This window comes from Salmo salar, chromosome 02, assembly GCF_965601325.2.
Source record: "Salmo salar chromosome 02, fSalSal1, whole genome shotgun sequence".
Lineage (NCBI taxonomy): Eukaryota > Metazoa > Chordata > Actinopteri > Salmoniformes > Salmonidae > Salmo > Salmo salar.
The window spans coordinates 68,830,001-68,848,914 of NC_138292.1; the positions used below are offsets into that span (position 1 = coordinate 68,830,001).

General features: G+C 42.3%; 1 protein-coding gene across 1 annotated transcript in view; it reads right to left on the reverse strand.

The window, feature by feature from the left end:
• Positions 1-18,914, reverse strand: part of LOC106590384 (voltage-dependent T-type calcium channel subunit alpha-1I) — a 187,130-nt gene that overhangs the window by 35,570 nt on the left and 132,646 nt on the right. The window contains exons 27-30 of the mRNA XM_082969363.1: positions 14,065-14,257; positions 7,131-7,282; positions 6,615-6,724; positions 2,938-3,071 (exon numbers count right to left, since the gene is read on the reverse strand). Of these exons, the coding sequence (XP_082825489.1) occupies positions 2,938-3,071; positions 6,615-6,724; positions 7,131-7,282; positions 14,065-14,257 (589 nt within the window). The remainder of the gene's footprint in view (positions 1-2,937; positions 3,072-6,614; positions 6,725-7,130; positions 7,283-14,064; positions 14,258-18,914) is intronic.

The following is an 18,914-nucleotide window of genomic DNA, read 5'->3' on the forward strand; positions in this document are numbered from 1 at the left end:
TACAGACTCAGGGAGCATAGCCTTGCTATTGAGAAAGGCCGCCGTAGGCAGACATGGCTCTCAAGAGAAGACAGACTATTTGAACACTGCCCACAAAATGAGGTGGAAACTGAGCTGCACTTCCCAATATCCTGCCAAATGTATGACCATATTAGAGACACATATTTCCCTCAGATTACACAGATCCACAAAGAATTCGAAAACAAATCTAATTTTGATAAACTCCCATATATATTGGTTGAAATACCACAGTGTGCCATCACAGCAGCAAGATTTGTGACCTGTTGCCACAAGAAAAGGTCAACCAGTGAAGAACAAACACCATTGTAAATAGAACCCATATTTATGTTTATTTATTTTCCCTTTTGAACATGAACCATTTGTACATCGTTACAACACTGTATATATACATAATATGACATTTGTAATGTCTTTATTCTTTTGAAACTTCTGTATGTGTAATGTTTACTGTTCATTTGTATTGTTTATTTCACTTTTGTATATTATTAATGATAGGTATTCTGAGGTTAGAGAATCTACACAATGCCCATGTCACAAAAAAAGAACCCGGGGCAACATTCTACCATTTTAACAGTAACGACTGAGAGAACAAGACTGTCCCGGGAAAAGAAGCAGCATTTGTCTTCTGGGATATGGAGTCCTGGAGATCCACCTTGGCCTCACCCTGAAACATCATTAACAAGCACTAGAAAGTCTCCACTTCTCTCTCTCTCCTCCATGTATCCCCTGTCCTCCCCTTCTCTCCTTCCTCCCTCATTCTCCCCCTCCTCCCCCGTTCTCTCCCCCCGGGACTCCTGTATAACAAAGTTCTTTAAATTGGGGTGGCTAAAGCATAGACTTGTACCCTTTGTGACAGATGAACGAATCAAATGGCAATTTCCATAGAAGTGTTCGGAGCTAAAAGATCCACTGGCGATGTTTTCTCTTCCTCTTTAAAACAGAACCTTTAGAATTTAAACAGCCCTCTTTGGAATCCTCTCCCTAGTTATTTCTAATCAGTCAGCCACACTAGTTACTGTTACACTAGTTACTGTGTTCCACTAGTTACTGTGTTCCACTAGTTACTGTGTTACACTAGTTACTGTTACACTAGTTACTGTGTTACACTAGTTACTGTGTTACACTTGTTACTGTGTTACATTAGTTACTGTGTTACACTAGTTACTGTGTTCCACTAGTTACTGTGTTACACTAGTTACTGTTACACTAGTTACTGTGTTACACTAGTTACTGTGTTACACTAGTTACTGTGTTACACTAGTTACTGTTACACTAGTTACTGTGTTCCACTAGTTACTGTGTTCCACTAGTTACTGTGTTACACTAGTTACTGTGTTACACTATTTACTGTGTTACATTAGTTACTGTGTTACACTAGTTACTGTGTTACACTAGTTACTGTGTTACACTAGTTACTGTGTTCCATTAGTTACTGTGTAACACTAGTTACTGTCTTCCACTAGTTACTGTGTTACATTAGTTACTGTGTTACATTAGTTACTGTGTAACACTAGTTACTGTGTTCCACTAGTTACTGTGTTCCACTAGTTACTGTGTTACACTAGTTACTGTGTTACATTAGTTACTGTGTTACATTAGTTACTGTGTTACACTAGTTACTGTGTTCTACTAGTTACTGTGTTACACTAGTTACTGTGTTACATTAGTTACTGTGTAACACTAGTTACTGTGTTCCACTAGTTACTGTGTTACACTAGTTACTGTGTTACATTAGTTACTGTGTTACATTAGTTACTGTGTAACACTAGTCACTGTGTTCCACTAGTTACTGTGTTACACTAGTTACTGTGTTACATTAGTTACTGTGTAACACTAGTTACTGTGTTCCACTAGTTACTGTGTTACACTAGTTACTGTGTTACATTAGTTACTGTGTTACATTAGTTACTGTGTAACACTAGTTACTGTGTTACACTAGTTACTGTGTTACACTAGTTACTGTGATACACTAGTTACTGTGTTACATTAGTTACTGTGTTACACTAGTTACTGTGTTACACTAGTTACTGTGTTACATTAGTTACTGTGTTACACTAGTTACTGTGTAACATTAGTTACTGTGTTACACTAGTTACTGTGTTACACTAGTTACTGTGTTACATTAGTTACTGTGTTACACTAGTTACTGTGTAACACTAGTTACTGTGTTACATTAGTTACTGTGTTACACTAGTTACTGTGTTACACTAGTTACTGTGTTACACTAGTTACTGTGTTACACTAGTTACTGTGTTACATTAGTTACTATAACATTCACACAGGAAAACACCCTGCGGACTGGAGCTACATAAGCCTTCCAGTCAGATAACACAACCGCTCGTTATTCCATGTATTGACTGGGCGGTAATTACCATCTATTTCCCAGGTGGTCGTTCTGCGGTCCTGGTGTGGTATTGTAGCGGGCGAAAGATTGAGTGCCGAGGGCCAAAGCTTTTAACACTAGTCGTATCATTATCTGTTCTTTCCCAGTGAGGTGTTAAGGTGGCCTGTGTGTGTGTGTGAGAGAGGGAGCGAGAGCGAGAGATAGAGAGATAGAGAGAGATAGATAGAGAGAGATAGATAGAGAGAGATAGATAGAGAGAGAGAAAGAGAGAGAGAGAGAGAGAGAGAGAGAGAGAGAGAGAGAGAGAGGTAAAGATAGAGAGAGAGGATGGAGGAGGCTTATGACAATGAGGGGAGAAATAGAATGCAGAGTAGAATATGGAATGTCAGCATTAGCTTTATTCCATTAGTATGGAGGTGAAAAGGGAAGTGTGTGTGTGTGTGTGTGTGTGTGTGTGTGTGTGTGTGTGTGTGTGTGTGTGTGTGTGTGTGTGTGTGTGTGTGTGTGTTTGTGTTTGTGTGTGCGTGTGTGCGTGCGTGCGTGCGTACTTGCATGCATGGGTGTGTTTGTACCTCGTGCTATCCGCAGCACCCTCATGATTCTGATGATGGTAGGGTTGATGGGTAGAGAAGCATTGTAGTCAATCTCCTCCAGAACGATGCCCATCACTGACAACAACACTATGGACAGGTCCAGCTGGTTCCACCTACACACACATGTACATGTACACACAGACAGACACACACACACACACACACACACACACACACACACACACACACACACACACACACACACACACACACACACACACACACAGACAGTCAGATGAACACACACACACACACATGTACACACACGTACATGTACACACAGACAGTCAGATGAACACACACACACGCACATGTACACACAGACAGACAGATGAACACACACACACACACGTACATGTACACACAGACAGTCAGATGAACATACACACACGCACATGTACACACAGACAGACAGATGAACACACACACACACATGTACACACAGACAGACACACACACACACAAACAAACGTTTTCAGACTTTGTCATACGGCAGATCAGTCATTCACATTTTCCTCCCAGACTTCTTTGATGGTGTAAATGTTTCTTGACCTAGAGGGGGTGTGTGTGTGTGTGTGTGTGTGTGTGTGTGTGTGTGTGTGTGTGTGTGTGTGTGTGTGTGTGTGTGTGTGTGTGTGTGTGTGTGTGTGTGTGTGTGTGTGTGTGTGTGTGTGTGTGTGTGTGTGTGTGTGCAGTCTAGGCTTATTTAACAGTCAGAGACATACAACCGTGCTACTGTAGGAAATACTGTTAACCTCTCTTGGGTAGGGGTCAGTATTTTCACCTCTGGATGAAAAGCAGGCCCAAAGCAGGCATTTTGAGAAAGGGAAACTGGGTGGATTATTGACTGAAACGCGCCAGCTAAACTGAGTTTTTATGGATATAAAGAAGGATATTATCGAACAAAAGGATCATTTGTGATGTATCTGGGACCTTTGAGTGCCAACAGAAGAAGATCATCAAATGTAAGGCATTTTTTATATCGCTATTTCTGACTTTCGTGTCGCACCTGCCTGGTTGAAATATGTTTTTCATGGTTTTGTATGCGGGGCGCTGTCCTCAGATAATCGCATGGGGTGCTTTTGCCATAAAGCCTTTTTGAAATCTGACACAGCGGCTGGATTAACAAGAAGTTAAGCTTTATTTTGATGTACTACACTTGTGATTTTATGAAAGTTAAATATTGCTAATTCTGTAGTTTGAATTTCGCGCTCTGCAATTTCACCGGATGTTGGCCAGGTGGGATGGTGACGTCCCATAGGAAGTTAACCTGTTAGGGCTAGGGGGCAGCATTTGCACGTCTGGATAAAAAAAATGTACCCGATTTAATCTGGTTACTAATCCTACCCAGTAACTAGAATATGCATATACTTATTATATATGGATAGAAAACACTCTAAAGTTTCTAAAACTGTTTGAATGGTGTCTGTGAGTATAACAGAACTCATTTGGCAGGCAAAACCCTGAGACATTTTCTGACAGGAAGTGGATACCTGATGTGTTGTATTGACTTTAAACCTATCCCATTGAAAAACACAGGGGCTTAGGAATATTTTGGCACTTCCTATTGCTTCCACTAGATGTCACCAGCCTTTACAAAGTGTTTTGAGTCTTCTGGAGGGAGATCTGACCGAACAAGAGCCATGGAACGATGATGTCCCATTAGACACCTGGCGCGCGAGTTCATGTTGGGTACCCTCGTTCCAATACGTTATAAAAGAGTATGCATTCGTCCACCTTGAATATTATTCATGTTCTGGTTAAAAAAGGCCCTAATGATTTATGCTATACAACGTTTGACATGTTTGAACGAACGGAAATATATTTTTTCCCCTCGTTCATGACGAGAAGTCCGGCTGGCTTACATCATGTGCTAACGAGACGGAGATTTTTGGACATAAATGATGAGCTTTTTTGAACAAAACTACATTCGTTATGGACCTGTGATACCTGGAAGTGACATCTGATGAAGAGAATCAAAGGTAATGGATTATTTACATAGTATTTTCGATTTTAGATCTCCCCAACATGACGTCTAGTCTGTATCGCAACGCGTATTTTTCTGGGCGCAGTGCTCAGATTATTGCAAAGTGTGATTTCCCAGTAAGGTTATTTTTAAATCTGGCAAGTTGATTGAGTTCAAGAGATGTAAATCTATAATTCTTTAAATGACAATATAATATTTTACCAATGTTTTCTAATTTTAATTATTTAATTTGTGACGCTGACTTGACTGCCGGTTATTGGAGGGAAACGATTTCCTCAACATCAATGCCATAGTAAAACGCTGTTTTTGGATATAAATATGAACTTGATAGAACTAAAAATGCATGCATTGTCTAACATAATGTCCTAGGAGTGTCATCTGATGGAGATTGTAAAAGGTTAGTGCATCATTTTAGCTGGTTTTATGGTTTTGGTGACCCTGTCTTTGACTTGACAAAACATTACACACAACTCTTGTAAATGTACTGTCCTAACATACTCTAAATTTATGCTTTCGCCGTAAAACCTTTTTGAAATCGTAAAACGTGGTTAGATTAAGGAGATGTTTATCTTTCAAATGGTGTAAAATAGTTGTATTTTTGAAAAATTTGAATTTTGACATTTATTTGGATTCAAATTTGCCGCTCTTGAAATGCACCTGCTGTTGATGGAGTGCACCACGGGTGGCACGCTAGCGTCCCACCTAGCCCCAAGAGGTTAACAGGGTCAAGTCCTGAAGAGAATTAAGAAGATGTTTAATTTTTATTGACACTACAACACTTGATCTCTCTCTCTCTCTCTCTCTCTCTCTCTCTCTCTCTCTCTCTCTCTCTCTCTCTCTCTCTCTCTCTCGTTGCGGTAATATGTAGAGTATTAGAAGGTGGCTGAAGGTAGGCTGACACTTCTGATGGAATTTCATGGTTAAAACTTGACAAATAAAGATCTGCTCTCTTTCTATTACATCAGTCTATATGGACTTGAAGACGACACATCAAATTCCCATCATTTCTAATCAGGCACATTCAGATATGAGTCTTATCTAATACCTTATCGCTGTAACACCTCCATGTTAAACAGGATCTACATGGGGACGTAAGTGTGTGTGTGTGTGTGTGTGTGTGTGTGTGTGTGTCAGTGTGTGTGTTGATCATCACGATCTACATGGGGAAACAGAAGTTGAAGATAATATGTAATTAAAGGAGCTGATCAAAGCATCAGTTCTGGTCCTCTCCTGTGGTTTACATTAAAACATTACAATTACACTGGAGGTGATTCCACACACATGAATACGCATTAGGATATTAAGCCTTAGATATTTCCATAATCACTTAATGTGTGTGTGTGTGTGTGTGTGTGTGTGTGTGTGTGTGTGTGTGTGTGTGTGTGTGTGTGTGTGTGTGTGTGTGTGTGTGTGTGTGTGTGTGTGTGTGTGTGTGTGTGTGTGTGTGTGTGCGTGTGTCTTCCATAATCATAGTCACTCTTCATAACAACCATCTGGGTAATGTGAGTAATCTGATATATAGGAGGCATGACTCAGAAAACAGTTGTGTGTTTGTGTTGTGTGTGTTGTGTGTTGTGTGTTGTGTGTGTTGTGTGTGTGCTGTGTTGTGTGTGTGTGTTGAGTGTGTGTGTGTTTGTGTTGTGTGTTGTGTGTGTGTTTCCTACTGTACCTGTCCTTGAAGAAGCGTCGGAACCCGAAGCCAATGAGCTTGAGGACAGATTCCACCACGAAGGTTGTGGTGAAGAAATAGTTACAATACTTCAGACTAGTCTCCAATGACTAGAGAAAGATGGAGGAGAGCGAGAGGGGGGAAAAGAGAGAAAGTGATAGACAGAGAGGGGGGGAAGACAAGAGAGGGAGAGAGAGAGAGAGAGAGAGAGAAAGTGAGAAAGAGAAAGAGAAAGAGAGAGGGAGAGAGATAGAGAGATGGGTTAGTATTTGTTGAATGTGAGGGTCACATTGTAGCCTTGTTGAGACAGTACCTCAAAAGCCAAGCTATGTCACTGTACAATCTCAAGATCAAAGACAAATAGAGTACTGAGGGGAAGAAGAAAGTATGATGGCATTTAGCCACACACACACACACACACACACACACACACACACACACACACACACACACACACACACACACACACACACACACACACACACACACACACACCAAACCCTCACCCGTCCATACCTGTGGTTGGCTGTAGTGCTCCAGGGACATAGTAATGACATTGATACAGATGATGAAGGTGATGAAGAGGTCCAGGTAGTGGCTGGTACACAGAGTGTGGATCATCAGACGACCATGGCTATAGTTGGTATAGTAGGGTAGCTTCTGGGCCTCTGTAGGGTTTAAAGGGAGGAGGAGGGAGAGGAGGAGAGGAGAGAAGAGGGGAGAGGGGGGAAGACAAGAGGAGAGGGGAGGAAGGGGAGAGGGGAGGGGAGGGGAGAAAGAGGAGAGGGGAGGAGAGGGGAGAGGGAAGGGGAGCGAGGATGAAGAAGAGAGGGGAGAGGGGAGGATGAGGAGAGGAGATAGGGTGGATAGAGGTAGGGGAGAAGAGGGGATGAGGGAGGGGTAGGAAAGATGAGAGGAGAGGAAGAGGTGTGGAAGGGAAGAGAAGAGAGAGAGAGGAGTGAGAGGGAGAAGATGGGAAAAAGAGAGATATAGAGGATTGTAGAGGTAAGAAGGAAGACGGGAGGGAGGAGAGGATAGGTGAAGAGAAAGCAAGAGAAGGTGAGAGAGAAAGGATGGAAGACGGGGAGCGAGTAGAGGGGAGGGAAAGAAAGGATGAGCTAATCTACAGAGAAATGAATAATATCCTTTTCCTTAAACAGGAAGTAAAATAGACCTAAATGGACTAAAGTGATGAATGACCATCCTCATATAGTAATATAATGATATCATCATGTATTACATCAAACCACCTGCAGAGACGGGCCAGTTAAACATTCTACTTTAATTCTCCGGCTCCCAGGATAGTTTGACCCCATCCTCCCCGACTTTCAGTTTGACCCCATCCTCCCTGACTTTCAGTTTGACCCCATCCTCCCCGACTTTCAGTTTGACCCCATCCTCCCTGACTTTCAGTTTGACCCCATCCTCCCCGACTTTCAGTTTGACGCCATCCTCCCCGACTTTCAGTTTGACCCCATCCTCCCCGACTTTCAGTTTGACCCCATCCTCCCCAACTTTCAGTTTGACCCCATCCTCCCCAACTTTCAGTTTGACCCCATCCTCCCCAACTTTCAGTTTGACTCCATCCTCCCCAACTTTTAATCACACTTTCATATTCTTATTTTTCTACTTCTCATAATTGGTTCAATGAATCTCATGCTATTTGACCTCTTTCTACCTTTTTAATAATAACTATACACTGTAAAAATGTGTTGTTCAACAAGGGTTCTTCTAAGATCCTTAAAGCTCTTCAAAGAACCTTAGGGTTCTTGGCACTCAAAACGGCCTCCAAAAGGTTCTTCCAAGAACCCCATAGGAGGTGGGGTTCATCGAGGAACCTCTTTAGTAGCTGGGGGTTCTTGCAGGATCTTAACTGCCCAACTGAAACACTTGGATTTGAATTTGAAAGGACAGAAGGTGCAGGCACTTAACTGACAAATGTAAAGATCTCAATGTAAGGTAAGGTTTGTCCATTGTATGATCCAAATTGTTTTATGATTATACCATCTATCTTTTCATATTTGTGCAAATCTTTCTAAAACAGAAAATGGACACAATTCAATGGATATCAATCAACAAAAAGGTAACAATAGGTAGGCTATAAGAATATGCTGAAGGCTAGCTGTATTGGGTGCAGGTGACTGAACTGCTCACTTCTGTGTCTGTAGGTATCTGAACACAAACCAAATACTGTCGTGTGCATGTTTTGTTAATTATCTGTATAATGACTATTTTTGGGATTCACAGACTTCTCACTCCCTACACCTCTGATGAATAAAACAGGAAACCTGTTCGATTACCATGCAATGCAAAATCATTCTGGCTATGAATACAGAGAACATCAACACATTAACATCAACAGGACAGAGGATACAGAGAACATCAACACATTAACATCAACACATTATCATCAACAGGACAGAGGATACAGAGAACATCAACACATTAACATCAACAGGACAGAGGATACAGAGAACATCAACACATTAACATCAACAGGACAGAGGATACAGAGAACATCAACACATTAACATCAACAGGACAGAGGATACAGAGAACATCAACACATTAACATCAACACATTAACATCAACAGGACAGAGGATACAGAGAACATCAACACATTAACATCAACAGGACAGAGGATACAGAGAACATCAACACATTAACATCAACACATTAACATCAACAGGACAGAGGATACAGAGAACATCAACACATTAACATCAACAGGACAGAGGATACAGAGAACATCAACACATTAACATCAACACATTAACATCAACAGGACAGAGGATACAGAGAACATCAACACATTAACATCAACAGGACAGAGGATACAGAGAACATCAACACATTAACATCAACAGGACAGAGGATACAGAGAACATCAACACATTAACCTGTTAGGGCTAGGGGGCAGTATTGACACGGCTGGATAAAAAACATACCCGATTTAACCTGTTAGGGCTAGGGGGCAGTATTGACACGGCTGGATAAAAAAACATACCCGATTTAATCTGGTTACCACTCCTACCCAGTAACTAGAATATGCATATACTTATTACATATGGATAGAAAACACTCTAAAGTTTCTAAAACTGTTTGAATGGTGTCTGTGAGTATAACAGAACTCATTTGGCAGGCAAAACCCTGAGACATTTTCTGACAGGAAGTGGATACCTGATGTGTTGTATTACCTTTAAACCTATCCCATTGAAAAACACAGGGGCTGAGGAATATTTTGGCACTTCCTATTGCTTCCACTAGATGTCACCAGCCTTTACAAAGTGTTTTGAGTCTTCTGGAGGGAGATCTGACCGAACAAGAGCCATGGAACGATGATGGCCCATTAGACACCTGGCGCGTGAGTTCATGTTGGGTACCCTCGTTCCAATACGTTATAAAAGAGTATGCATTCGTCCACCTTGAATATTATTCATGTTCTGGTTAAAAAAGGCCCTAATGATTTATGCTATACAACGTTTGACATGTTTGAACGAACGGAAATATATTTTTTCCCCTCGTTCATGACGAGAAGTCCGGCTGGCTTAGATCATGTGCTAACAAGACGGAGATTTTTGGACATAAATTATGAGCTTTTTTGAACAAAACTACATTCGTTATGGACCTGTGATACCTGGAAGTGACATCTGATGAAGAGAATCAAAGGTAATGGATTATTTACATAGTATTTTCGATTTTAGATCTCCCCAACATGACGTCTAGTCTGTATCGCAACGCGTATTTTTCTGGGCGCAGTGCTCAGATTATTGCAAAGTGTGATTTCCCAGTAAGGTTATTTTTAAATCTGGCAAGTTGATTGCGTTCAAGAGATGTAAATCTATAATTCTTTAAATGACAATATAATATTTTACCAATGTTTTCTAATTTTAATTATTTAATTTGTGGTGTTGAATTGACTGCCGGTTATTGGAGGGAAACGATTTCCTCAACATCAATGCCATAGTAAAACGCTGTTTTTGGATATAAATATGAACTTGATAGAACAAAAAATGCATGCATTGTCTAACATAATGTCCTAGGAGTGTCATCTGATGGAGATTGTAAAAGGTTAGTGCATCATTTTAGCTGGTTTTATGGTTTTGGTGACCCTGTCTTTGAATTGACAAAACATTACACACAACTCTTGTAAATGTACTGTCCTAACATACTCTAAATTTATGCTTTCGCCGTAAAACCTTTTTGAAATCGTAAAACGTGGTTAGATTAAGGAGATGTTTATCTTTCAAAGGGTGTAAAATAGTTGTATGTTTGAAAAATTTGAATTTTGACATTTATTTGGATTCAAATTTGCCGCTCTTGAAATGCACCTGCTGTTGATGGAGTGCACCACGGGTGGGACGCTAGCGTCCCACCTAGCCCATAGAGGTTAATCTGGTTACCACTCCTACCCAGTAACTAGAATATGCATATACTTATTACATATGGATAGAAAACACCCTAAATTTTCTAAAACTGTTTGAATGGTGTCTGTGAGTATAACAGAACTCAAATGGCAGGTCAAAACCTGAGAGATTCCTTTACAGGAAGTGGCCTGTCTGACCATTTCTTGAACTTCTTTTCCATCTCTATCATTTACTAAGGATCTCTGCTCTAACGTGACACTTCCCACGTCTTCCATAGGCTCTCAGAGCCCGGGAAAAAACAGAATGTCGTCATTCCAGCCCCAGGCTGAAACACATTATCGCCTTTCTCAAGTGGCCGATCAAGGGACACTGGGCTTATGTGCGTGACCCCGACCGCCCCCGCCTTTGGGATTTTTTCCTCTGTTTGCCGAAAAGGAGATTCCCTGTCGGAATATTATCGCTTTTCTACGAGAAAAATGTCGTAAAAATTGATTTTAAACAGCGGTTGACATGCTTCGAAGTACGGTAATGGAATATTTCGAATTTTATTGTCACGAATTGCGCCATGCGCGCGACACTTCTTTACTATTTCGGATAGTGTCTGGAACGCACAAACAAAACGCCGCTATTCGGATATAACGATGGATTATTTTGGACCAAACCAACATTTGTTATTGAAGTAGCAGTCCTGGGTGTGCATTCTGACGAAGACAACAAAAGGTAATCAAACTTTTATAATAGTAAATATGATTATGGTGAGTGCTAAACTTGCCGGGTGTCTAAATAGCGAGCCCGTGATGCCTGGGCTATGTACTTAGAATATTGCAAAATGTGCTTTCACCAAAAAGCTATTTTAAAATCGGACATATCGAGTGCATAGAGGAGGTCTGTATCTATAATTCTTAAAATAATTGTTATGCTTTTTGTGAACGTTTATCGTGAGTAATTTAGTAAAATGTTAGCGAATTCCCCGGAAGTTTGCGGGGGGTATGCTAGTTCTGAACTTCACATGCTAATGTAAAAAGCTGGTTTTTGATATAAATATGAACTTGATTGAACAAAACATGCATGTATTGTATAACATAATGTCCTAGGGTTGTCATCTGATGAAGATCATCAAAGGTGAGTGCTGCATTTAGCTGTCTTCTGGGTTTTGGTGACATTATATGCTGGCTTGAAAAATGGGTGTCTGATTATTTCTGGCTTGGTACTCTGCTGACATAATCTAATGTTTTGCTTTCGTTGTAAAGCCTTTTTGAAATCGGACAGTGTGGTTAGATTAACGAGAGTCTTGTCTTTAAATGGCTGTAAAATAGTCATATGTTTGAGAAATTGAAGTAATAGGAATTTTAAGGTTTTGAAAATCGCGCCACAGGCTGGCAGTGGCTGTTACGTAGGTGGGACGAATTCGTCCCGCCTAGCCCAGAGAGGTTAACATCAACAGGACAGAGGATACAGAGAACATCAACACATTAACATCAACACATTAACATCAACAGGAAAGAGGATACAGAGAACATCAACACATTAACATCAACAGGAAAGAGGATACAGAGATCATCAACACATTAACATCAACAGGACAGAGGATACAGAGAACATCAACACATTAACATCAACAGGACAGAGGATACAGAGAACATCAACACATTAACATCAACAGGACAGAGGATACAGAGAACATCAACACATTAAAATCAACACATTAACATCAACAGGACAGAGGATACAGAGAACATCAACACATTAACATCAACACATTAACATCAACAGGAAAGAGGATACAGAGAACATCAACACATTAACATCAACAGGACAGAGGATACAGAGATCATCAACACATTAACATCAACAGGACAGAGGATACAGAGAACATCAACACATTAACATCAACACATTAACATCAACAGGACAGAGGATACAGAGTACATCAACACATTAAAATCAACACATTAACATCAACAGGACAGAGGATACAGAGAACATCAACACATTAACATCAACAGGACAGAGGATACAGACATCAACACATTAACATCAACAGGACAGAGGATACAGAGAACATCAACACATTAACATCAACACATTAACATCAACAGGACAGAGGATATACCCACTGGACTTGGGGCTCTGCTGGAGTTTACCTCATATTTAGATTTTTTTATTCTGCTTTGCCACTAAAATCATAATAAACACTGAGAACTAAAATATTGTATTTTTGTTGTTATTGTTATGCATATTATTATTAATATTAACAGGGGAGGGGGTAGATTAAAAATGAACCCCAAAAGGTTCTTCAAAAGGTTCTTTGAGTATCCATTTAAAGGGTTCTTGGAAGAACGTATAGGGGTTCCCCCATAGTTTCAATTTGAAGAACCCCCAAAGGATACTCCAGGAACCTTTTCTTCTCAGAGTGTATGTTCACTTGATACAATGTCTATTCTATTCCCCCTTTCCCTCTATTCCTTCCCTTTCTATCTCCCTCCCTCCTTCCCTATCCCCCCCCTCCATTCCTCCTTCCCTCCATTCCTTCCCTCTCTCTCTCCCTCCCTTCTTCCCCATCCCTCCCCCCTCCATCCCTCCCCTCTCTCTCCCTCCATTCCTCGCCCACTCTCTTCCTCCATCCCCATCCCTCCCCCCTACATCGCTCCTTCCCTCCATTCCTCCCCTCTCTCTCTCCCTCCTTCCCCATCCCTCCCCCTCCATCCCTCCATTCCTCCCCTCTCACTCTCCCTCCTTCCCCATCCCTCCCCCTCCATCCCTCCAACCCTCCCCTCTCTCTCTACTTCCCCATCCCTCCCCCATCCCTTCTTCCCTCCATTCTTCCCCTCTCTCTGTCTCTCCTTCCCCATCCCTCCCCTCAATCACTCCTTCCCTCCATTCCTCCCCTCGCTCTACTTCCCCATCCCTCCCCCATCCCTCCCCTCTCTCTCTCTACTTCCCCATCCCTCCCCCATCCCTCCTTCCCTCCATTCTTCCCCTCTCTCTCCCCTCCTTCCCCATCCCTCCCCCTCAATCACTCCTTCCCTCCATTCCTCCCCTCTCTCTCTCTCACTCCTTCCCCAAACCTCCCCCTCTTACTCCTCCTCTTCTTCTCCATGCGTCTCTGTCGTTTCTCCTCCCTCCTTTTGGCCTCCTCCACTTCCTGGTTCTGTCTGCACTTGTGGAAGTTCTCCACCACCACACCCACGAACATGTTGAGAACGAAGAAACTGACGATGAGGAGGAAGGAGATGAAGTACAGGAGCATCCACGGATTGTTGTTAATAGACGGCTGGAGGAGAGAGAGAGAGAGAGAGAGAGGGGGAGGGAGAGAGAGAGGGAGGGAGAGAGGGGGGAGGAAGGGAGGAGAGAGAGAGGGAGAGCGAAGGGGAGGGGGAGAGACAGGGGGAGGGGAGAGAGAGAGAGGGAGAGGGAGAGAGAGGGGAGAGAGCGAGGGGGGAGGAAGGGAGGAGAGAGAGAGAGAGAGGGGAGGGAGAGAGAGAGGGGAGGGGGGAAAGAGTGGGAGGGGGGAAGAGAGAGGAAGAGGGAGACAGATGTGGAGGGGGAGATAGAGAGGGGGAGGGGGAGGGAGAGGGGGATGGGGGAAAGAGGGGGAGGGGGAGATAGATAGAGGTTAGTTCATTCAGGAAGGAGGTAGAGCAGCATCCATAGGCTGAAAGGGAGAAGGGGAAGCAGGGGGAGAAAAGGAGTGGGAGAGGTGAGAAAGAGAGAGAGAGAGGAATTGGGGATGTGGGGAATATGGGGGGAAAAGGGAAGAGAAGAGGTGAGGGGGGAGAGATTGAAAGCAAAAATGGATACAAAAGAGAGGTCAAAGGGCAAGAGTAAAAGAAGAAGCAAGGAGGAAGACATGTTCTGGTTTTCAATAAGGGACGAGAGGAGAGTCATCACTGTCTAGTCTGATTCCTCAATAAGGGACAAGAGGAGAGTCATCACTGTCTAGTCTGATTCCTCAATAAGGAACAAGAGGAGAGTCATCACTGTCTAGTCTGATTCCTCAATAAGGAACAAGAGGAGAGTCATCACTGTCTAGTCTGATTCCTCAATAAGGAACAAGAGGAGAGTCATCACTGTCTAGTCTGATTCCTCAATAAGGAACAAGAGGAGAGTCATCACTGTCTGGTCTGATTCCTCAATAAGGGACAAGAGGAGAGTCATCACTGTCTAGTCTGATTCCTCAATAAGGAACAAGAGGAGAGTCATCACTGTCTAGTCTGATTCCTCAATAAGGAACAAGAGGAGAGTCATCACTGTCTAGTCTGATTCCTCAATAAGGAACAAGAGGAGAGTCATCACTGTCTAGTCTGATTCCTCAATAAGGAACAAGAGGAGAGTCATCACTGTCTAGTCTGATTCCTCAATAAGGAACAAGAGGAGAGTCATCACTGTCTAGTCTGATTCCTCAATAAGGAACAAGAGGAGAGTCATCACTGTCTAGTCTGATTCCTCAATAAGGAACAAGAGGAGAGTCATCACTGTCTAGTCTGATTCCTCAATAAGGAACAAGAGGAGAGTCATCACTGTCTAGTCTGATTCCTCAATAAGGAACAAGAGGAGAGTCATAGAAATCTGCTGACTCATCCAACACATTATTTTCAGTAGGAAAACTTGTTTGCAGCCACTATTCCACTCAGTTGTTTTACAGCGAATGTGTGTGTGTGTGTGTGTGTGTGTGTGTGTGTGTGTGTGGTGTGTGTGTGTGTGTGTGTGTGTGTGTGTGTGTGTGTGTGTGTGTGTGTGTGTGTGTGTGTGTGTGAGTATTTGTGTGTACGCGTGTGTGTATGTGTGCCATTTCTGTGTGTGAGTGTGCGTGTTTTAATGTATACCTGTTGGTCCGTGCCCACAGCGTCCAGTCCGCGGTACATGACGTTGACCCAACTGTGTGTGTGTGTGTGTGTGTGTGTGTGTGTGTGTGTGTGTGTGTGTAGGGCTGATGGCGGTCATGTAATTTTGTCAGACAGTTATTGTCAAGCAAAAGACTGTCGGTCTCACAGTAATTGACCGGTAATTAACATAAACACGTTCAGCATCTTCAGGCCTCCACGCATACGAGTCTCATACAAGCCACATACAAGCCACATACAAGCCTCATACAAGCCTCATACAAGCCTCATACAAGCCACATACAAGCCACATACAAGCCTCATACAAGCCTCATACAAGCCACATACAAGCCACATACAATCCTCATACGAGCCTCATACGAGCCACATACGAGCCACATACAAGCCTCATACAAGCCACATACAAGCCTCATACAAGCCACATACACGCCTCATACAAGCCACATACAAGCCTCATACAAGCCTCATACAAGCCTCATACAAGCCACATACAAGCCTCATACAAGCCACATACAAGCCACATACAAGCCTCATACAAGCCTCATACAAGCCTCATACAAGCCACATACAAGCCTCATACAAGCCTCATACAAGCCTCATACAAGCCTCATACAAGCCACATACAAGCCACATACAATCCTCATACAAGCCACATACAAGCCACATACAAGCCTCATACAAGCCTCACACAAGCCTCACACAAACCTCACACAAACCTCACACAAGCCTCACACAAGCCTCACACAAGCCTCACACAAGCCTCATACAAGCTTCACACAAGCCACACACAAGCCTCACACAAACCTCACACAAACCTCACACAAACCTCACACAAGCCTCACTCAAGCCTCACACAAGCCTCATACAAGCCTCATACAAGCCACATACAAGCCTCATACAAGCCTCATACAAGCCACATACAAGCCTCATACAAGCCTCATGTACGCGTGTGTGTATGTGTGCCATTTCTGTGTGTGAGTGTGCGTGTTTTAATGTATACCTGTTGGTCCGTGCCCACAGCGTCCAGTCCGCGGTACATGACGTTGACCCAACTGTGTGTGTGTGTGTGTGTGTGTGTGTGTGTGTGTGTGTGTGTGTGTAGGGCTGATGGCGGTCATGTAATTTTGTCAGACAGTTATTGTCAAGCAAAAGACTGTCGGTCTCACAGTAATTGACCGGTAATTAACATAAACACGTTCAGCATCTTCAGGCCTACATACAAGCCACATACAAGCCTCATACAAGCCTCATACAAGCCTCATACAAGCCACATACAAGCCACATACAAGCCTCATACAAGCCTCATACAAGCCTCATACAAGCCACATACAAGCCTCATACAAGCCTCATACAAGCCACATACAAGCCTCATACAAGCCTCATACAAGCCACATACAAGTCACATACAAGCCTCATACAAGCCTCATACAAGCCTCATACAAGCCTCATACAAGCCTCATACAAGCCTCATACAAGCCTCATACAAGCCACATACAAGCCACATACAAGCCACATACAAGCCACATACAAGCCTCATACAAGCCACACACAAGCCTCACACAAACCTTACACAAACCTCACACAAACCTCACACAAGCCTCACACAAGCCTCACACAAGCCTCACACAAGCCTCATACAAGCTTCACACAAGCCACACACAAGCCTCACACAAACCTCACACAAACCTCACACAAACCTCACACAAGCCTCACTCAAGCCTCACACAAGCCTCATACAAGCCACATACAAGCCACATACAAACTTCACACAAGCCACATACAAGCCGCATAGAAGTCGCTGACGCACACCTTTGGAACATCTACAAAAAATTGAATAAATCTATTTAATATACACCATCACAATAAATACATTATTTATTTTAGCCCGGTCTAAAGAAACATTATGATATGAAGAAAAGGTATTTCAGAATAACAGAATAGGAGGTGGCCTACTGTATGTTATCAGGCTATGTGCCATGCCACAGGCTGTAGACTTGTTCATTTAGCAGACAAGATATGCTTATAAGTCCCAAGCCATTATTTTATATTATATGATGTTATAGTAAGAAGAATATAATTGAACTTAGCTGAATTAAATATAAACTATATTTTTCCCATTCCAGAGAGAGTGCCCATATGAAGTGGCTATGTTGAGCTTTGAAACAGATCCGATAAGCTAGATTTAGAGTTATTTGGCAACGTTAGTTGTGAGTGATATAAACTATAGAATGTCTTAGAAACCAAAAGATATGTGGACTGCATGATGAGACTAAAGACTCTTGATGATTTGAGAAAATCACAAAAAAAGCTTGCGCTCTTTTCCTTACCTCACGCTGTACACGCTGTTCTCTCATCAAGTGATCATATTTCCACCCATCAAACTATTCTCAATCTAATGTTGTCTTTACAAATGTGTAAAATGTGTTTTGATTTAGAATGGACCATTATCAAATGGGCAGGAACAACAGGGGGGAAAAGGATATGTCATCCGTATGCACTGGAACAGCGAATGGAGGCCAATTTCCCACCGGTTCCTTTCACACTTCAGGTAGGCTACTCTGATTATTTCACCGCGCTACAGGTGATATTCCGCCCAAACTCTGTATGCCATGGCCTCTCCAACCCTGTTCCTGCAGCTACCCAGTGCTCAAATGGGAAACCAAGTTAAATCTGTTCGGGAACATATTTTCACAACAAAATGTTATTAATTAAACTGTTGACAGCCCCTCTACTTGCACGATGGAGAATGGAATGTAGGAGAGAAAGGAGATGGAAACCAAGGTTGGTGAGATATTATGTATAGCTAAAGGTAATTATCAGAATATCAAAATGCCCTACTATTAGGCTATTCAAAATCAAATACAAACTCACTATAATTGTAGGCTAACTCTGCATTTGTTTAATTTAGACTATACCAATTATGTACCAAAGATATCTTAAATGTTTTTGTTATATGCGGTAGGCTATGTATAGTTAAACGGCAGAATCATTGTTTTAATTCTGTTTTATTCTTTCAGGCGTGGACTCATATATACAGTTGAAGTGGGAAGTTTACATACACTTAGGTTGGAGTCATTAAAACTCGTT